The sequence below is a fragment of the Euprymna scolopes genome, chromosome 7, assembly GCF_053919585.1.
Source record: "Euprymna scolopes isolate OS-2025 chromosome 7, ASM5391958v1, whole genome shotgun sequence".
Lineage (NCBI taxonomy): Eukaryota > Metazoa > Mollusca > Cephalopoda > Sepiida > Sepiolidae > Euprymna > Euprymna scolopes.
The window spans coordinates 93,705,712-93,729,130 of record NC_136488.1 but is presented as its reverse complement, the minus strand read 5'-3'; the positions used below and the strand labels follow the sequence as shown (position 1 = coordinate 93,729,130).

The window sequence follows — 23,419 nt, the reverse complement described above, 5'->3', positions numbered from 1 at the left end:
TAGGTATTTCAAATAACAGCCCCTTACATCCAAGTGATGATTTGTGAGGGGGTGAACGAAAGTAAAAAGTAAAATTTCACAAAACCAAATCTTTTTCCTTTTTATGATCAAAGAAAATAAAAGCTTCTTTACTCTTTACCTTCTCATCTGACCTCCCCTCACGATAATCTATAATATACAAGGCAAAAATGTATGTGTGTGTGCGCACGCCAAAACCTTTCAACACATGCGACAAACACTGACAAAATCGGTATCGTTAGAAAGAGCAGACTCTCAGACGACAAATATCCAAAATTTGGTCCAAAATATTAATTCCGTGCTGGCAAAGAGAGGGTCGGTTTTTACGTCAACATTTTCGCAAAGTCATCATATGCCCTAAATAACCTTATTTAGAACGCTCGCGACGCCATAAGTCGCGGAGACCAAAAGGTTTCCTTTTTTTTTTCCACCTCCTTTTCTTCTTAGCGTTACAAGTTCACACCTGGCTACTGCAGCTAAATTTTTTTGTGCTCGCACAGGTACTCGCTATTTTCATTTTGGGGGGGGGGAGGGGGAGAAATATTTTTTTTGTTCTTCCGTTTCTAAATACCCTTTCCATAAAACCTCTCCACACCTAGACAATGCAGAGTACCCCCGTTAGTATAAACTAAAAATTTTAAAATTGAATTGCGAAAGTCCCATTTCGTTTTTTTGCGAGAGAGGAGGCTCAACAGCTATGGTAAATAAAACAGATTATAGAAGCTTCTTTCTTTAATCATATTATTAAATGTAATAATTGGTTTAGTAAATCTATTAAGAAAAAAAGAAAAAATGCCTACCTTTTCTTATGCAAAAATTTTAAGAGAAACCTATTTTGAAAACTGACATACATATCTATGAATAAACCAGCAACCAATAAATATACTTTCACTTTTATTTAAAGGATTATAAAGCAACTTTTTCTGGATCAGTCGATTTGTTTTAAGTTTAGAAATGATATAAAGTAGTTTCTATAGAATTATTCAAATGTGATCTTAGGCTGCCTTCAGACTTTATAGGCTATTCTTGAATTAGCACAGAACATATTTTGACCTTGAACAAATTGTTTATATTGTTGAACAAACGAAAGATCGTTCAACCTGCCTGTCTATTTACTTTCTAACTTGTGTTTATATACTTAGGTTTTAAAATACTTGCTGTCTAACATAAGATAACAATTCAGCATAGTTTTACATGCGGTGTTTAATTATGATATTACAACAATAAAGGATTGGTCTGGTAGGTTTATTCATTATTAACATGTAATTCATTAATGATAACATAAAAAAATGTTAATCAGTATTGAACATGTTACTCCTTATGCACGCGCGTGTATATATATATATATTTGTATTATTTGAATTAGCTTATACACGCTCCTTGAGCAGTGTTCATACAGTACCTGAGTATAATTATTAAACTGAATTTAATTAAAAAATAATGCTACAATTTACATTTTTACCCAACTTCTACCACTTAATAGGTAATAAAATGAAAACTTTGCAAAATTTTGTCAGTTAAAAAACGGGGGGGGGGGGTATTTAGTTTTTGCATGAGTAAATAATTTAGATGAATTGTCTTTATAGAAAAAAAAAATTAGAAACTTTTTTTTTTTAAATATAAATAATTAACTTTGAACTAATACTGAATACCCTTTATGCCTACTTTTTGTGGATTATCAAAATAAAAGGTCAATTTTTAAGAAATATTTATGTAATGTTGATATCTTTATGTACCCAGTTAGAAAAACATCCTTTAGACATACAAGATTTTGAACTAAGGTATTGACATCATAAAAATGACTGCCTTACTAATATGTATCTGGTTATTCTTTTTGTCAGCCAATCAAGTTTCTATTTGAATGAAGAAAAAAAAAAAAAAAAAAAAAAAAAAAATTTAATAGTATATAGATTATTCTTATCTGATTTGTTATCTTCCTAACGTTTCGGCTTATGTAACTGCCAACCTACTTCAGGTGCATCTTTTCGAGTTTAGGAATCTTTACATTGAATTTGGAAATCTATTTGGAATTTCGAACTAAACTCCTTTATTTAATCTATGGGATAGATTATCATATTTCTGCCATTCACGAGAGTAGAAGTGTTAAGTAATTGCCTCTAATTATGATTGCACTTTCAACCTCCAGAAGATTATCACTTAAAGTTACTCAATGCTTGCATCACGAGGTTCCATAGAATGAGAATACTAGTTTGAATAATACAAGCTATGAAAGTGATTTCTTACCAAGAAAAGCTTATTTTATATGCTTTTATTGGTAAGAAATCACTTTTTAAATTTTGATTCTCAAAGTGTCTTATAAATGATCAGCTTTGAAATATTTTACAATCTTTAATTTTCCGGTGTTGCTTGGGTAGAGTTGTTTGCAACTAAAATTTGTAAGATACTAGCTGTATATACCCAGCGTTGTCCAGTCAAAACATTGCTGGACAGAGGGATTTATTTAAGATACACTGAATATCCTAACTGGTTTCAAAAAGTGACCACATGTTAGATCTAGGGAAGCATAAAGCACATTCCTCTTTGTCTATGAAAATCAAATGCAAAATAATTTTCATAGCTTAAAAAGGGGAAATAACTCATAGCTTAAGTAACCTTACTTTAAACAACTTGTCAGCTTTTAATAATTGAAAATCATGTTAGGTTTGGTCATGATCGGTTCAGTGGTGTGGGCTATAGAAGAGTATATATATATATATATGCTTTGATCTTGACCTTGGAAAATGGCGTGCACCATCCCCAGGTGGGAAACCATCATCATGTCAAGTTTGGTCATGATCGGTCCAGTGGTGTGGGTTGTAGGAGAGTTGTACACACACAAAGTTGTGTGTGTGAGTGTACAACTAGTTCTATTTTATATAGATAAAGAGGTACCAAATCAGCAAGCAGATCAATAGAAAGGGAATTGTTGAGTACGCAGCAAATGCAAAAAGCGAAAAAAAAAAAAAAAAAAAAAAATGGTCGCAGTTATTGTCTGATGTACTAGAAGAGAAGGAAAGGGTGCATATTAATTGAGTTTTTCCTCATGTATCAGTGAGCTTTATACCTCACCCTATTTAATAGGGAATTGTTTTTATTTCTAATAAAATGTTCTTTTATAATTCATTATGCGATTTCATTTTTGATTTCAATAAATTTTTTAATAGTAAATTAACAATAAGTGTAAGTTAGTCACAAGAAACTACCACCCATGCGTGAAAAGTGGTTATACAATTTTATTAATTTAGAGTTATAACCTTTAAGTGGGCGTTATCCATAAAACCTACTTTATAAACTTGTTTGAAAACTCCACCACCCATTCAAATAAAGCTAATAGACTTCAATTTTGGATGTGTTAATAAAAGGTAACAATTGATATAAATTATGACCGTCATCTATTACCAGAAATGGGATTGGTCAACTTGAAAAATAAGAACTTCTGTAAAAATTGCTCAATTCCCACCACTGCATTTTTTTATCTTTATTTTTGTATTATTTATAAAATCTGAATTAAAAGACCCATTTTCCCCACTCAAGTTTCAAATCAATATATGACAATGGATGAAACATAGATCCATCACTACATTCTACAGTCAAATCAGCAGTCAACCAAGTGAAAGGCATCCACAGCAGCAGGTAAGGTTTTAGTGTTTGGGCCCCAAATGGGGATATAAGATTAAAAAATGTGTCAATTTTCATTTTCATAAAATAAAAAATAATTTTCAAGCATTAATAGATATCTCCAATTTATGCACAATATTGCTGTACTGTTGCAAGGCTTGCCTTTTTACAAAAATCTTAACACAAAATTTTTGACATGCACTTCCTTTAGGGCATCCTATACATCAGTCTAACCAAATCCCAAACCCTACTATCCATGATGTAACACCAGCATCAGAGATTCTTAAAGAGATTTTACTGGTTTGAACATGATCGATGCTCCGAAGAAAAATTTATCTATAAGTTATCTGACAGTCAGAAGAGCAGAGGCAGCCAACTAAAGACTTTTATAAGAACAATGAGGGCAAACATGAAGCTGGTGGTTGGTCCCTGCATTCATGGTGTTCAACATTGGAATTGGGAATGACTGAAGTATGCCGGTTGGCAAGAATGGATCACCTTGATGTGAAATGTGGTAAACTCATTTGGAGCTGGCTCAGTTCAACCTGGATGAATGTCATTAGTTAGTAGATATAATTAAACACATGAAAAAGTTTATTTAACATGAATTCAAAAGAACTTAAGGCTACCTTGACATTGTCTAAACTATTTTTGTTACAGTCAAATAGCCATTATTTTAATGGCTATTTGACTGCAACAAGTATGGAAGGCAGTAAGTTTAAAATTACAGTGCTTTTAAATAAAAGGTAACTATTACTTAATGTGACAACCAAAGTTTAAAGAAATGTAGGCTTAATTTCCAGTTTCGTTCCAACTTCACCATTAAAATAAGCTATGGATAGAAACACACCTCCCCTCAAACTGATCAACTGGGGATCAAACTGAAAAATTTTCAACAATTTATTTAGTGTCCCATTATTAACATCTATATGCATTTTAAAACTTAGACATGTGAAAAACACGTATACTAGCTGTCCCGACCTGGCATTGCCCATCTTTAACTTTCACATATATTTTTTTAAATTTGATTTATGTCTTCAAATAAAACTAGTTTTAGTCATTTTGTTTTCAAACAAACAGCCAGCAATACATATAATCAAATAACTATATTAAAAGCCATTAAACTTTGAGAACACGACTTAATTTTATATTTAGATGAAATTGGGCACTGATAAAGATATTTTTATATTTTATAATGATTTATGAAATAACATTTAATTATGGTACTATTTAGCCAAGAAATTAATTAAGCCAAGTATTTCTAATTTTTGTATTTGAAAATAGTCAAAATTTGAAATCTTTTTTGTTTTCAGTAGCTTCAACTGACAAATGTATATTCAAGAAGAAAAAAAAATTGTGTGGAAACAATAGAACCATAACGCTTAATACCGTCTGATAAAGGTTTTTAAAAATTGGATCAATTTAAATCAATCCATCTTTGAGAACGATTTATAGTAAACTAAAAAAATTAATAAATATGCCTCATACAAATTGGAAAAAAAAAAAAAAAAAAAAAAGACAAATTTATAAAATGTAACGATTTGAAAATTTCATGAATTTCCCCACTCCAGTGAAACTACTTTATTTAGTATTTTACACTTGTCCAAACAAAACTAGTCTGAGGTTTTATGTAACGTTACGCTTAAAAATATAAATTAATATCTCTCTGAAGCTGAATATATACTATTACTTTTAGATTGTACTATCTTTTAATACTTAATTCAGGGATTGAATGCTGTATAGTTGGGGTTTTTTTTTTTTTTTTTTTTTTTTCGTTGTCAAGAAACCATTCATCCATTGAGGGGTAAATAGCACACATTAACAAAATATTATCACAATCAGCCATTCCTTTTTTTTCCTCACACATGCACACCTGCTTACATACGTTTTTGCTAATACATATAAAAATTAAATGACTCAAAAAAAATAAATAAATAAATAAATAAAGCATAAGAAATGTATTGAAGTAGAAAGTGCACATCGATTTAGAAAACAAAAGCATTTTCTATGAGAAAAAAAAACAAAGCAAAAAAAAAAAAAATCAAGGTCTTCTATAATATTCTTATGAAGTGATGAATGGCATATTTTGTACAGACAAAGCTTACAAACGAAAATTAAAAATTGGAGGAGATTGAATTTTTTTTACACCAGATTATTAACCCTTCATGACGTTATTTTTTATTTTTTTCGTTAAATAATGATAATTGGATTCAGTAAAAAAATTGAAAGTAAAAAGAAAAGTTCAGTAAAAACGTTGAACTTCAAGTTTTCAATGACTTTGTAAATAAAGTTTAAATGTATCTCCATTCATGGTTAATTTATTTTAAAAAGTAGGCATGCGCTATGTAAAAAGAAAATAATTTTTAATCAGTATATATCAAACAAGTCTAGACATCACTTTTTTTTTTTATTGTCCAAACAGTGAATCTCACTCTGGCAACCATTTACAAGAATAACATATGTCTCTTTACAAAGGTAGTTTTAAAGCAGAAACAGTTCAGAGAAAAAAAAATAGTATTTGCTGATAGTGATAAAATATTTTACAAAAAAAAACAAACAAAAAAAAAGTATAATTTTTAGATTGATTAAATATTTTTTATTCAACAAATTGTGTATTAAATTAATATTTTACAAAGATAATTTAATTATTACAATATCGTTTGATTTTATACTGACTGACACCAAAAGCCAGTTTCATCCTAACATTTTTCTGAGAAAAATCTTTTCAGGAAAAAGAAAAAAAAAATTGAATTATAGGTATGTCAAACCGATTACTATTCACATCCCACTTTCAAAATCCGACCGACTTAAATTTATGTTAGAAGATATAGAATTATTCTGTACAACTTTAATTTTAATACATAAATTTGATTTTAAGTTTATTTTACATAATTACATACAAAAGAACATTTTTAGAAGGGTTGATTTCTATTAGTAAAGGTCATTCGATATCTGTCCGAAAGCGAACTATTACTTAATGCTTAATTCTTATTCTATTTTAGACTAATATACTATCTTTCAATTACAGGGAAGAAAAATCAGGCATTACCTCTTGAGGATAATATGTTCATTTGTCATGTATACTAACAAAAATGTTGCTTCTGGTTGCATATTTTGCTAGTAATATCAATAAAAAACAATTTTGTTGAGAGAGAAAAAAAAGGCAGCAGAAAAGTCATATGTATAATTGCAAAAATAAAATCAATTAAATAAAAGCCATGATCAGCTTAGTTTGTTTTAAAACATCAATTATGCAAAAAATTGTCTAAGATTAATATATTGCTATTTGATCCAAAGACGGGAGGGGGGTATTTTAGGTTCCTTTCCAAACAGTATTAGTATGTAAATGGTCACAATAGATTCACAAGGATGTGAGAACAGCATAGCAGATTTAAGAGTGTGAAAGTATCAATTAGGCCAAAGTAAACAAAGAACGGATACTCTTCAGATACATCCTTTTTTTTTTTTTTTTTTTAAATATCAGTGTTTAGCAATGAAAATATTTCAAATACTGACAGACAAGCAAACAGCTTTGTATAGAGATACATTGATTCCAAGCTTCAGTATGATAGACAGGAAAATGCTATTTCAAACTGAAGTCCCACATACTGACAAACAGGTCTGATAGAAACATGTAGACTCTTCACTTAAGTTTTAAAAATATTACTTATTTTTGAAACTCCCCTTTACACCTGCTTAAGAGCAGCTGCAGAAAAATATGCCTAAAGCATTCTGAACACTAATGAGCGATTATTGAAGCCAATTGTTGACAAGTGGCTGACTACTGGCTTAGTTCTTTTTTGAGAGACAATGGATATTCACTTCACAAAGAGTTTATAGTATAGCATGCCTAACCACAATTATCCTGAACCAGCATTTAGGTCCAGTAGCAAAAATCCAAGGTAGCATGAAGCAATGCTGGAATAAGCAGAGAGACTGGTTTTATTTCAGATGCATCTTTCTTCTAATGCTAGTCTTGCTGCACTACCAAAGTTACAAAGTTATTTCATCTTTGAGGGGGGGGGGCCATCCCCCCTCCCCTCGCTCAAGAGTATAGAGAAAGTTAATTTCCAAATATAACACAGGAGCATACTCATTTCAGGAAGCCATCTACCTAGGTATTATCTCCTTTATGAAGAGAGAGCAAGTTTATTGTCAGTCTCCTAAGGTGCTCTCATCCATGAGAATGTCTAATGGACAGACAAAGTTCTTTTTATAGACAGATTAGAATTTCCTATTTTAGGAAGCTGGATTCCCACTATAGACAAACCTTGTGCATAATCTTGCCACTGTACAAAGTAGGTAAACAAGCCCAATATTCAGAAATCATCTCGCATCTAAATGTCAGAATTTTAAAATAAATGTGTTTTAGAACAAACGAATTAAAATCATCATACATTAGTGATAAAGTTATATTCATGGTTGCAGAATCAGAAATTTAGGAAGGAGCAAGTCGGACTTTATACTGTGATTTCACAATCTAGGTTTCATCTAAAAACGTGCAGAAACCAATACCACATTTTTTTTATATTTTTAAGAAAAGATTTTTTCATTCATGTCAGTTGAAGCAAACAATTTTTGTATTTTATTTACCTACATAAAATATCTTTTCTTTTGTGATATGTGTAAATTTAAAAGAATTACTTGCCGTTTCTATTATGAAGTGATGATGACCTAATGCTTATTACAGAATTGATAAATAGTTCAAATAGCATATATTGGACAACTTTCAGAAATTGAATTCAAAACTAACCCATTTCTAGTCAGGTCTTTATCCCTCTTAAATCCATCCTTGTTATTTCTTCCCATATTTTGTTTTTGGCTTTTCTTTGCCAACTGACTTATCTCAACAGTTCCACAACTAATCCAAGAACTTTCATCCACTCTTTCCATCTAATCAAACCTCCGAAATCTCCTTTTCTGCACACACCTCCTTATACTGTCAAGATTTAATCTTTCCAAGATCACCAGATCTAGGCCTGTACACATAACATATCTTCAACCGTAACTTGCTGATCAGATTTCATTTCCATCATCACAATGTGCACACATGCCCGATAGAATTTTCCTTTTGATTGTCAGTGGTAAGTGTGATCAGATATCACCAAGGTAACAGAACTTCTGAACAACTTCAATAGCCTCTGCATCCAAATAAACTTTCTCTACATCACAATTCTCACTTGTCTTACACTTCTTTCACACAACTGGGTTATCTCTCAAACTACCTGTTATCTTGCTGACCTTCTTGTATAGCTAATCTTAACAAAAAAAAAAAAAAATACCCAACTCTCATTCAATAAACTGAACAGAGGAACTTCTTTCCATGAGTTTTCCAATACTAACCACTTCAGTCTTGGTAGCATTCGACCTCAGACCTTTACTTTCTATAGGATTCCAAGTTCAACTTAACAAGTAGACCATTCTTTGTTTTACATGCAAATCATCATAAAAAAATCTCTTGTGGGCAGCCTATACTAAACTTCCTGCACAATACATGAAAAGCAACAGCCTGTACAGATCTCTGATTTACTCCCACTCTAACATTAAAGCAGTCACTAAATGTGCGGTTAATCATAACAAGACCGAACATTTCAATATATTGCTTAAACAAGTTTTACTAACCACTCACTTGGCCTTAATTTATGGAAAAACCATCAAATATCTCTTGAGAATGTGAAAACCTTTAAAATTAAGCCCCCGAAATTAAAATATTTCAAAACAAATCAGAACAAAAAAAAACATATTGAAGACAAATTCCAATTGACTTGCCTCCCTACAGATTAGACACTGGTTGAGACAAAAATCATTTTTTACGTTCCTAACACATTACCAGAAGATTACTTAAGGGCTACCTCATGGTCATCTTCAAATCTAACATCAACAATACTTGTTATAAACTGTTCTTATAATCAAATTTTATTCCATTCATTATTTTCAGTCCTCTAATAATATTCATCATTCAATTGTCAATCTTTCTATCTCATTAAAAGCCACCTAAGGATAAGGGTTAGTCTTGTATAAATAGTAACCCAGTAGTTAAATAAAAATATTTAATAAATCCTACTTATCCCATACAAAAGTATTGTAAGGAAAAATTCTCAGTTTTACATAGTGACACTTCCGTATGCTGCACATTGTAATGTCACACACATTTACCCAACATGTAGCAGAATACATAGCAAGAATACAGGACAAGTAATAACTACTCTTGTTTTTACAACATTTATTTCCTCATTCTCCTGACACACCTGACTTGGTTACAGCTCGACTGTGATCAGTCTGTGCACACGCTTTTTTTTATAGTCTTTTCCACACACGGCTTGGTATTTGCATATGTGTGTCGACGCTCTGTTACAACATTATCCAACAATCAAGAGCAACTGCCAGTTTCTGGTACAAATGTCTCGGAATTTTTTCCTAGGTTCTCTGCTGAAACATTTATCAATGATTGCCACAGGAACCACAAGTACTCATAAAGGATTTTTCATAGTGGTTTAACTCCTCTCAATCCATCACATATTACCTATGCCCATTAGTCAACAGGATTAGCTCATGAAGGTTGCAACTCTTCGCCATGCATGGACCGTTGTTCTCTATAGAAGCTAACTACAGACAAGCTACACGAGTTCTTTGTGGGACCAGTTAAAGATGCCACAAAAAGGCTATCTTGGAAAAGCGCTACCCCTCTACACAAGCTCTTTTGCCCATGGTTTGAAATGTAGTGCAGGTCAAATAAAAGGGAAGCCTTCCGTAACCAGGACAATCGACAGTGTAATAACAGCACTATCTCTTTATATAAAGTTAGTTATATGTTTATATAGTTGTACTCTGAGGATTCATTCTTTAACTAATCATTATGAATTTTGGAACACAGCTTCTAGACATAAAAGGTCCAAATGTGAGCTACATTTATTTTAGTTTAATTTTATACAAAAGAAAAGGAAGCCTTTCATGAAAATTCAGATATCTTCAATTTTTGCGAAATTTCAAACAGTAGGTATTACACATCAATTACTAAATATTCCAAACTTCAGTTTCTTTAGATTATTAAGGATTTTTGTGTTTTTATAGGGCATATAATACAGACAAATTTCCATTTGAAAATTCAACATTTCAGATTTAAATTGAATTTGATCCATACCACTTAAGTTTACGACATTTTCAAAAATTAAAAATCACGTAATGGATTGTGATCAAAATTAGAACAAGGATTCTAGACCTAAGGTTTAGTATAGTTTCTATTTTAATTTTCATAGAGCCAGAAAGTGGTGTAAATCAGTTGTGTTTAGGAAATTAATGGACGGATATCCTTATAGATATAATCCTTATGAAATAACTCCCATTATATATATGTTTAAGTGTAAACTGTCTTTCTCAATTATTCCATTTAGTTTAAAAATTCAGTAAAAGTTCAATTTTAAAGTTGGCAACATTTTTATCTGTCAGCTGTCTCCCACTGATATTCAGTTTTGTTTATTTATTTATTTATATAGAAAAATAACTTTGCTCGGTGTACTATACAATTCCCAAGAAGAACAAAGACACGTTAAAGGTTTTATGCCACGGTGTCATCATGACCTATTGCCTATTTTCTATTCAAATTCAATAAATAACATTTTTGCTTGTTGAACCGACTCGTTCTGACCAGTTCAATATATTTGAACAATTTTCATGGTATATTATTACAAGAATAAAAATTATTTCAATAAAAAAAGGTACAATTTTAAAATTGTCACACATTGAATTTAAAAATGAAAATAAAATAAGGCTACAACTGTCATATCACTGATATATCTTTCTGTAAACTTTCCACTTTCAGAACAGAGGCTTAGTCTTAAAGCTGATCTTGGCAGCATGAAAAACTTATTAAATAAAAACAAATGACAGACTAAAAACATTCAGCCTTGGGAAATTTAATTAGATACAATATTATAATAACCTAAAGTATGCCTGCTGGTTTCAGTGTTTATTATCTGGTCGAGTTGTTTTTTAATAGAATAATCTGTTGAAGTCATACCTATAATATAAATACAAACTTGATCTCTATCCAAAAACGAGTATTAACAGAATATAACTCTTTATAGAAAGAAATAAAAATTTGAGACTTTTTTTTTTTTTGTTAATCATACAATTGTTTTTATTTACTAACTTTAAATATTTAGCGTTGCCCGGGATATATAGTAGTTGTTTAAGTTTCAGTTTTGTATGTTTTTATTTTTGTTTTTCTTGAATATGCATTTGTCAGTTGAAGGTACTGAAAAAAGATTTTTTTGCCGTTTTTTTTAAATTATTTTTTTTTTGTTTAAATAAGATTTTAAAAGCTAAATTTAAATGGTGTCGTTTGATCAAATTATTAATATATTTTGGTATTTCTGCAGAACGTGCTTTCTTTTAGATATGATTTTCAAGTTAATTTATACGATATCTTGTTTATAAAATTGTTAGGTGAAAGTACAGAATACTAAACCCCTCTTATGTTAAGAATGGCTTGCTAAATATTTCAGCAGGATCCACAAACTGTAAAAGTACAATATTTTATATGAAAATATGGAAATTTATTAAATAATTTATAAATAGCTTCTAAAACCATCTAATATATTTTGCTTATAACTGTAAAGTCAGAAATGATTTTTTATTCAACAGTTTAAATGTTTTTAAATTTCGGAGGTCGTGAATTCGTTTTTATTTTTTTAATTATTAGCAAGAGATCAAAATAGGCATTTTTTTATGAAGTAACTGAAATGTTTTCTGATGGAATTTCGTAATTTGTTATATTTTCTTTTTAAATGTTCATTTGTGGTACTTTGTATTATTACATTCCTTTATTTTTTTCCATTTTCTTTGTTTTTTTCTGGGGATAGAGCATTCTACCGGATGCCAGACATCCACTCGCTATTCGAACTGAGAGATCTTTTGAAGATTCTAACTACCCCTTTAAATGCAATTGTCTATATCTTTCTTGCAGTTCACTGGATATATTAGGGAGATTGTTTTTGAATTTTTGCTCCTGTAATTACTGGAATGATGGAAATCTAAGATTCCAATTAATTTATTTTCATATCGTACATAAGATGTTATTTTATTATCTTTTCCCCCTCTCGATTCTGTTTATTACTAAGACACTATTTCAATATGGTATTCGATAAGCAGTAAATAAGAATGTAAGCCAAGTACACATTAGAAGTTATTTTATTAATATAGAGATTAGTGGCATACATTAGATAAAATCGACTTATTTCCAAATCAATACAGGTGTCATTTTTCGAGTGTTTAAAATTGAAGCTTAAATTACTTAATAGCGTCAATTAGTGGATTTTTTTATTCATAAAAACAAGGGTTAAATTTAAAGAGGTTAGTTTTAAATTCACATTGTCTTTTATATATTTATTTCACCTATTGACCTGAATCAGGATGAAGCAAAGCATGCCTTATTGATGCTGATAATCCGTATGCTCAAATCTTGTTCAACCCTAAGACTTATTTAATACGTCAATACAATGACAAAGAAATGTTTTTTGTATGTTTAGATGCATATTTGAATGATTGACTTGCCAATACACTAACAAAAAATACACACGTAAAAAAAGCTTACATGTTGCGTAGATATTAAAGATTAAATAGGAAGTATCAAAAGATATGCACCCACTCCTAGTTACAGTATTTTTTTTTAAACTAGAAATTTCTAGTCAGCTGTTCCAGCTTTAAATTTCCAATATGAAAATAAAAGCAATCGAAAGAAAATGATAATGAAAGTAAAGTCAATGCGACAAGGCAAGGAGAGTTCAAGAAGTTATGACTTCATCGTTCTATTCGCTTATACGTAATTGATAAATATAGAGGTTTAAAAAAAAAAAAAAAAAAACAGTATAGTAAACACTCGATTACTCGTAACCCAGTCTTCTACCAAAAAAGTATATACTAAACGCAGTAGAATGAAATTCTCGGACGAATCAAAAATTCAGTACACAAAGTTAAGATGCCGGAAGTGGACTGTTTAGTTAAATATAGAACGGAAGTGAATAAGCATGAAACGAAATACGAAGGGTTTTTTTCACATTTCTATAAATATTTTTAATATTTCAAATATATTTATACGGAAACAATCTTTTTAAATTATTTTTATACATTTTTGTAAAGTTTTCTTAAATATATATTAACTTCTAAGTTCTTTCAAATTTTATCACATAATTTTATCAATCTATATATCTATAAAAGTGAAATTGTATGTGTGTACAATTTCCTACTAAACTACTCTGTCAATTTTCAGTCAACAGACTCGAGACGTGTCATAAGAGGTATGGAGATTTGGGAAAATCTTTAATCTGTTTTGGACCAGAAATTTGGCTGTCAAGGAGAAGGGGTTAAAGTTCAACCATTTGACCTTTAAAAACTATCAAACTCCTCCGCCAATTTTGGATCTCAACACTTGAAATTTTAATTGAGGTTACTTGGACATGGATCAAACTTTAATTTGATTTGAGCCCAAAACAAATGTTAAGGGATTAAAACTGGGGTCAAAATTTTTAAAAAATTAACCTCTGCGGTCTCTACCAAATTACTCAGGCAATTTTTGGTCTAAACATTTGAAATTTTACATAAAGGGTATTCAGACATAGGGCAAGCTTTTTAATCGGTTTTGGGGCGAAATTTGGGCTGCCAAGGGGTCAAAGAATTGACCTTTGCAGACTCTACTAAACTCTTCCGCCAATTTTGGGGCTAAACTCTTTAAATTTTAGATGTAGGTTACCTGGACACGAGTTCAGGTTTATATATATATATATATATATTAATATATATATGCACAAAGTTATGAACAGTACATAGAGCCCGAGCAAAGCCGGGCTGACTGAACTGCTAATGTATAATAAAACATGGTAGCTATGTTCAATTGAATTACGAAACCGAAGTTTATTTTTGTTTCATTGATAGCACAAGTGTTAAAACTGAAATATTTTTTTGAAATACATTATTTCCATATGGTTTCGTATTTCGTTGAATGTTTAGTGACTTTCGTTCCGTATTTTAGCTAAACCGAGTCCACTTCCGGCGTCTTAACTTTGTGTACAGAGTTTTTGGACTTAACCAAATTCTCTAACTAACCATGTTTTAACGTTTATAAAACTGTACTTGAAGATCTGTCCTCTTGACACTCAACTTTTGTAGGCATGTTGTGACCGCCATTAAAAGTAGAGGAGAGACTATTTTTAAAAAAAAAAAGTTTTAATCGCTAAAACACGAGTTCAAAGAAGTTCATTTTAATGCGTTTGATATAAATTATGGGCATTTGTGTATTTAACATCTCCGACCAAATTGTTTTTCATTTTTGAAAAGTTCCGTTCGTGACAAAGGCAGATTTAACAAAGCCATGTTAAGAATAGATTTCTAAACTTGCCGCGAATGTTAAAATGCACAAGTGCCAAATTATGTGCCACAAGTTATCGAGTGTTAACTATTTTAGCTCTATTGAATTATTTTTGTTTGGTTTGAAATAAAGAGAAAATTAAAGCGAATCTTTATTTTTTTTATTATTATTTAAATAAAAAGTGTAAACATGACTTGACCAGGTGACCACCTACCTGGGCAACATAGGTTCAAAAAAGAACGAATTTGATAATGAAAGTAAATTTAATACAATGTAGGATTATTTGTGTTTAAACAGAATTAATGTGATCAGGTACTTTAAAAAAAAAAAAAAAAAGGGGGAACAAAAAGAAAAATTACCAAGATCTTACGGTTGACAAAACAATTCCTGGTATTTGGATTTATTTAAGTTCGTTAAGAAAAAAAAATGTATATTGTACATTTTTTATTAACCTCAATGGAATACTAGGAATTTCACAAAAAAAAAAAAAAATCTTCATCACTTAAATAATTACTAAATGTCCGTGACGATACTATCCACGTAATTTAATTCGTTCTTTACACGAACACATTTTGTTGTATATTTAATTTTATAGATCGAAAAGATGCGATAATGATTAACACAATGTTTTTGTATTCATATAAAAAAAAAATAATAAAAATGCATCTGAAACAGGTGACAAGAGTAGCCATTTTGATTTCGCTTTTTTCGCAACGAGCGATGTCCATAATTGTTGATTGTGTTACAAGTGTTGCTAATGCTAATCGGATATCACACCATCCATCACTGCACTAGCGATTCATTATTTTCATGCAGGTTGTTGAGAAATAAGAATTTCTAAATAAAACCAAGTAAAAGAATACAAGGAGGAAGAAGGACGAAAGAAAAATTTGAGCAGTTTAAAGACAAAAACAACAACCGTGAAAAAATAAAATTAAATGAACAACCCGATTCTTCTAGGAAAATTCGCAAAATGTAACCCACTCCCCACGCTTCCATTAGCTTAGTGATTACAGATAAACACTCTTTTTTATTCTTTTTACAAAAAAAAAAAAAAAAAAAAAAAAAAAATTGAAAGGGGGTTCATTTTACTACATAAAATGAATGTAAACTCCACCGGATTCATGACCATATATATAGCGTGGGACTACGATCTGTGGTAGGACAGAATGAGTAACCATTTTCTATTTCCAAAATGGCCGCCAGTTGGGGCATAAAAGATATACCCATTCTGAATTAAGCTATGTGGTCAAAAATAGAGAGATCCTTTTACGTTATATTTATGTAGTAAAATGAACCCTCACTTTAAAGTGTTATGCATAATTTCTGTTTCTGTTGACTGTGAGAGACAAAGAGTAAAAATATTACTATCGGCAGCATTTATAAAGTAGAAGTTAATGGCTTTTTTTATTACTAATCCTCCTGAATATTTTGAATTTACAAACTGATAATAATCAACGAGTTGCAATGGGGTGTGCAGAAGATAGACAAACAAGTGTTTGGAGTTAATGAAACAAATATTTATGATTGACGATAAGGCAACATGTTGTGGTTCTCAAGTCAGACTAAACTAAAAATTGTTAAGAGAACATTCTTTTTGACAAGTTCTTTTATTATCATTGTTTTTATTTTTCCAATTCATGTTCCATACTATATATGCTTTTAAAAGCTTCATTTTCTTTTTTAATCCCATAGGAATGTGTTATATTAATCAGTTTAGTCATTAGTGGCTCGGATTTTATTCCACTAATACGACAAAAGGACGTCGAAGTGCATATTTGGGTTATGTATATTAAACTTAATATGTAAAATAAATCAATGAATTGGCGTTGACATGAAATATTTTTTTTATTCATTTTTCATTTCACGCAACACGAACAGTGAACGCGTGAGATTCTTACAATCGTTAAACATGTTTCTTCATCTATTAAAAATTAAACATAATAAATACATTTTTACACGGATTGAAATGAAACGAAATAAGTGCATAGGTGCTTCTACAGAATTTGAACCGACTTTTGACAAACTAAACCTTTAATAGGTTAGATTTTTAAAGAATTGGTTTAAATTCTGCAGACGTACCAATTTTAAAACGTTTTAGAAGCCATCTCCGAAATTTTAGTTGAGTGTCTATTTGCCTCCCTACAAGGGCAGAGTTAGACACAATGTAGGGGCACTCTGGATAGGAACAAAAATAAAAATGTTCATAAAAAATTTATCCACTGACCGAGGGCAGAAATGGTGAACTATAGCATGAGAACAGATACTGCACTGTGATCTTGGCCCGATTGAAGCACTAAGCAGCGCCTAAATTAGTCTATTTTTGATAGAGCTAATTAATTCACTTAATTGGTTTTATTTTTTGCCGATTCTTTATCTGCAAATATCAATGTTTTCATTTAATATAGTCACCAAGAACTCCTAACATTGTCATAAGATAATATTTTCTGCAAATAATGTTATTAGTTCTATCACCGCTGCCTGCGAAACATACAAAACTAGTTAATAAAATTTGACCACCATATTGGAAGATAACTGCTTTAACGTGGCTATTTAGCTTCACTAACATAAATACAATGTATGTATTCATCCTATAAATATGCAACGATTTTATAAAACTCGCTATCTACGAGTAGAACCAGAGACTTGCGACTACGGATCGAACACGAGTTTGCGTTTACCGTTTCCAACCACAGGATGTGAACCAACTACTATTTCTTCACAAGTGTTACAAAGTGTGAACATTTATCTTTATAAAAAGGGGGGGGGTGAAAATAAAATAAATTTCCATGTTTTTTTTTTAAACGTATTTCCATCATTTAGATGTGTTCGTAAATTAAAAAAATATTGCAAACATTTTGAGACGATTGCAGGAGTCAGGTCCCCAGAGAAGAGAAAAATATGGATAAACAACCCAGTCAATAAAATAGCAATATATATATATATATACATACATACATACATACACACACACGAGATTGTGTTATTTTATTAATCCGACAAGGAAAGAAATCAATAATCGATAATACTACTACTACTACACTGAGAAGAGAAGGCCCGTGGATAGAAATGAGAATCGACCTTGCTGCTAGTAGTAGCGCATCAATTGAAAGGTTCATCAATTAGAGATTAATAATTAACTATTAAAAGCACTAAACCACCATCACCGATTGTGATTAAACGCATGTTACACATATGGCAAGATGGTAGACAAGATTTCCAACGAGGGAATTGGGGAAATATTTTACATAGTTATATCATTGACAAATATAACATTTAAATGTCAACAACTTGTAGATTTAATTAGAAATCAAATAATTCGAAATAATTAGCTTATTTGGGAATTATATAAAAAAGTCAAATTTTAAGTTTTAGTTTATATAAGAATGTGATCATTTTATAGAATCACTCCCGTTTACAAACGAGTGGGTTCTTTAGTGGTTATGAATTTTTTTAAATGTCATAATACATCGACAATTATCACAAACTACACAAAACCCATGGAAAAAAAGTGTTTGGAGGCAGGAGTGATTATATAATATATATAATTTGTATCTTAAAAAATTGTCTTATATTTTTAATATAATAAAGTATCCACCTCATTGGCTATGGTATCTGAAATCGGAAATTGCAAAACGATGTTTAATTCCCATAGCTGTGAATTTTTATTCAAAGTTTGATTTGTTAATAATTGTTGCTCTCAGAGCAATTTCCAATACACCAACTTTCTATTTTAGGTACCAGTGCAGAGAGTGATCCGGCCGGACGTAAATCATAACGTTATTATTTAAAAAGCCATTTTTTACATGGGGAGGGGGGGGCGTTTTGTACCTATTCTATACTTCAACCTTACAATTGAATAAAAAATAAAAAAATAAAAAAAAACTTACGATTTAAAAAAAATATCACTCTGCACTAGCACCCTATTTTACCATACTATTTTTATGAGAAAAGAAAACAAATAGTTCTTTGAAATAAATGCTATGGCACTACTTTAAATCATGGAATGTGAATTATTACAATAAATTAAAAAAAAAAAAAAAATTGACCGTTAATACGAATCAGTAATTTATAGTTGTTGCTTAATCAATTAATTAATTTAACAATGGTTAAATAATTACAAATCAAAGTTTGACGTGGGAAAATAAAACGAAAAAGCAAAAATGAAATAATTTGTTGAATGAAATGAGCCTCCATCTCATGGATGATGGATACGTTTTCAGCGTCCTAAATTCGCTTTCGAAAGACGTCATTAGTTGCAAAATTCGATTGCAATTCAAGATGTAACAAAAAAAAAAAAAAAAACAACTATTCATACAGATTTTATTAATATTGATTTTTGTTTTTAAGAGAGCTTAGTATCGTTTTGCTCATTTTATCGAGTGAGATAACAGAACGGTATGTGAATAGACAGAGACACTAATAATTTCAGTACATTACGTAGTCAGTCTCTAGTATCGACAGTGAATCCAGTCAATCCCGGAAATGGTCGAGGCAGCTTTAGATTTAAAATTCCACGGCGTACCTGAACGAGAATCATCTCCCTATAATTTTAGCCGGTATTCTGCAGTTGGTATTTTTACGACTTAACCCAGCAGCGTAGTATAAACACTTTCAACCTCTCCATGCTAAGAACGGCTTTCAGAATAAACCTCGAAAGCTATACTGCAGACTAAAACATACTATAAAAATTATAGGGGGAGGGGTGATTCTCGTTAATGTTCGCCATATCCACTTTCGTTCATTCTTTATTTTATTTAGAAAAATTCGATTTTTTTTTCAAATTTGTGTGAAGGAAGGGCTAAAAATTATTGGTGCTAGTGCAGAGAGTGATACGCGCTATTTTTTAAATGCTATTTCCACGTTTAATTAAAGTTTTGATATGTCTTTTTATTCAATTATAAGGTTGAAGTATAGAATAGGTACAAAACACCCTCCCCATGTTAAGAATGGCTTTTTAAATAATAACGTTACTATTTCAGCACGGATCACTCTGCATGAGTACCAAAATCCAAACTAAAATATTCATGAAGATCTGTACTCTATTACAATATTATAAATTGCAATGTAATTTTAAAACTAAAAAACAGAATTGTCTCGCTTGAAAAGTGGAATTTAGGACGCTAAAACCATATGTACGAACAATTAAAGAACCCCCCCCCCCTCTCCAAGGCATTCGTCAGACAGTCTGAATAACAATTTTGGTTTTCATTATAAAAACAAGACGTGATTAGGAGGGAATATACATTTATATATATATAAATACATTATAATTTGGAAGCGAGCAGCCATTGTCTGCAGAGAAGGAAAAGCTTACGTCATTTCTCACGTTGGGTTCTAGAAAGAGATCACCACTGTTGATTTCAAAAGAAAAGAAAAAAGGAAAAAAAAAAAAAACGATCTACGCAATTCCAATAAACTTTAATTCAATTAAAAAAATAACACGACAGGTTCTTCTTATTCTGTCACCATTTTAATTCCAGACAGAGTTTATTAACTTACCTTTCCAACATCGTAATCCCCCGAGGGAATTATTTCAATAACATCACCGTCCTCCACGGCGGAACTCTCGCTGTCTCCGGCCTCCATATTATGATAATTTTAAGTAGTATCCAGCAGCACCGTTATTACAAAGAAAAAAGAAAAAAAAAAAACGACACTGCAATGACTACAGACACAACTAAGTAGCGATATCTATATAGATAGATATAATGAGCTCTTTCTTTCAAAATAACACCCACCCACAACAGACGAGCTGAAAGAAATGCAGCTCTCTGGTGGTGGTAGCAACTAGTCGGCCATCACATCACTCCAAAATAAAACACACACACACACACACATGCGCTATGTAAAAAAGAGGCGACTCAGGGCGAAAAAATCCTTCTTTTTTATGAGATCGCAACAATTCCAGGTAGTATTCGTGCTGAATCGTCCTTCATTTTGAATTGGGGGATAGACTCCAGAAAGTGTAGGAATGAAGACTTCAGCAATCCATTATTATTATTAATACAGTCAGCGACATATAAATAGAGCGGCGGACGACAGCGGCTAAGAACGGGCGCCTTTCACCGGCACTGCGCATGTGCAAAACTCTCTCTCTCTCTCTCTCTCTCTCTCTCTCTCTCTGCCTTTCTCTATCTACTTTTTTTTCTCTCATTCTTTTCTTTCTCTTTAACTCTCTCTCTCTCTCTCTCTATCTTTCTTTCTTTCCCCTCTTCTCCGTCTGTCTTATTAACCTCTTTCCCCTTTTTTTTCTTTCTGCCTCTAATTTTCTCTATCTATCCATTTCCCCTATCACTTTCTTTCTCTCTCTTTCTCTGTTTCTTGCCGCCTCTCTCTGTCTTTCTCTCTCTCTCTCTCTCTCTCTCTCACCTCTTTTTTCAGAAAGAGGCTGCGCGGCAAACCTTTCTTCATCTAAAAAAAAAATGCATCTTCCTTTCTTTTATTTAACTTTTATAATGATGTAAGTCATTTTTTACCACTTTTTTCTAGATATCGATTTTCTTGTTTTGCTTCTTAACGATAACATTTTTAAACAGTGTTTTTGTTTTAGTGTTTAAAAATGTTGTAAAAGTAGACGAATATGTATATATACCTCTTGGATAAAATAATATTGGAAATTTAAAGTAAAATAAAATACCTTTTTTTCTACAGTGATCTCTTTAATTTTTCTTTGAAAAATTCATTATTTATTCGAACATCTAAAAAAATGTATTATTATTATTATTATTTCTCATCTAAACGAACCCTTATTTATTTATTCTTAAAACAAAAAGTGGAAACGCGCATTTTTTTTTTTATTTTATTTATTTTATTTTTTTTAAGTCATTTATATTTGTGCAGTTCTTTTTAGTTTTCTTTGGGGGCTTTTTAAAACCTCAAACTAAACTTATTGCAACTTGGACATAAGGGACTACTATTTGGGATCGTGTCTAACAGGGACTAAGAGGAGTTGAGCAGTGAGATATCTGTTCACATTACATTTAAACTTCTGCAGATTAGTACAGTCAGGGAAGCAGGAAACAGAGAAGGAATTCCAAAGTCTAGCATTCTCAGAGAAGAAACTATTAGAGTAGAAGGCTTTCCGGCATCCAGGGAGGGACCTCAACAGTGAATGGGTCGAATTTTGCTGCTTTTCTTGTTAGTCGGAAGTATGCACGTTAATTGGGCACAAGTGTTATGAGTTCATCGGAACATATTCCATTAAAATATTTGTAAAACAAGCACAATGATGCAATATTGCAACAATGGAACAGAAATGGGAGCTTGGTCGATAGTGCAGGACTGCAGGAGTACAGGACCTGTTAAATTTGAGACTCTGTTTTCGGACCCTTTCTAAGAGTAAGAGAATAGTGGTAGATGCACCAGCCCAGATGTGGCAACATTACTCCATGCATGGGGAAAACGTGGTTTTGTAGAGATATAGGATACTCTCTGGTGTTAAATGGGACCCATCTTTGTAGCAGCCTGGCCAATGTCCTCAAATTATTTGTTCTAATTCATATTTCCTGTGAATGTTAAGCTGAGGCATTTGAATGATGAGTTTACAAGTAAGGTATTATTTGTCACCGTAATCGATGGTTGAAAAGATTTTTATTGTTGCTTAGTCTTTCCATTCCACAACAGATTTAAGGTTATTTTCTAGGGGTTTTGCCATTGCCTTGGATATATGTACCCCCCTCATGTCTATTATAGAGCATAGTGTCATCAGCAAATGTACCCATCTTGGACACAGTTTTATCAGTGAGGTCATTTATGAATATCAAGAATAATAAAAGACTAACACCTGGGATACACCTGCATTAATATCATATGTAAATATAATATACTTGTTTAAATGTAGGGCCATTGAGGACAATCTGGATTTTTCTTTTGTCTTGGAAGGATCTGATTATGTTAAGTATTCATCCAGAAATAACATGATTTAATGTTCATGAGAAGCCCTTCATGTCAGACCTTGTGGAAGGCTTTAGATATATCAAGGGCTCCAGCCCTAGTTTCCTGCACCTGATCCAGTGCATGATATAGGCGTTCAGAGATGACGGTTAAAATATCTATAGTAGATTGGGCTTGCCTGAATCTATACTGTTGGTGAGAAAGAAGCTTAGCATTTACAAGAAGGTGGATTGGTGCTTGATTGATTAATAATTCAAAGGTTTTTGAAAAGAGAAGGAGGATATTGATGAGGCGATAATCGAGTAGGTCAGTTCTTTCAACAGAATTCTTGGTACCACAGAGGCAATTTTCTAACTATCAGGGAAGCAAGACTTGGCTAGGCTTTTGTTGAAGGGTTTGGAGAGGACAATAGATCATTTCTTAATTAGTATAGCAGGTATGAATTCAGGCACACATGCCATGGAGGTGTCTAGGTTATTTTTAATATCATGGAAAGGATGATTTTTAGATCTATAAGTGTGGCTT

At 31.5% G+C, this 23,419-nt stretch overlaps 1 protein-coding gene across 9 annotated transcripts in view; it reads right to left on the bottom strand.

Annotated features, from left to right (window-relative positions):
• LOC145279835 (calmodulin-regulated spectrin-associated protein 2-like) overlaps nucleotides 1-21,138 on the bottom strand; it is a 273,839-nt gene extending 252,701 nt beyond the window's left edge. For all 9 annotated transcript variants that reach the window (XM_080131267.1, XM_080131269.1, XM_080131268.1 and 6 more), the window contains exon 1: nucleotides 20,501-21,138. In XM_080131267.1, coding sequence (XP_079987393.1) covers nucleotides 20,501-20,587 — 87 coding nt within the window. In that variant the 5' untranslated portion in view covers nucleotides 20,588-21,138. The remainder of the gene's footprint in view (nucleotides 1-20,500) is intronic.
• Between the last annotated feature and the right edge of the window lie 2,281 nt (nucleotides 21,139-23,419).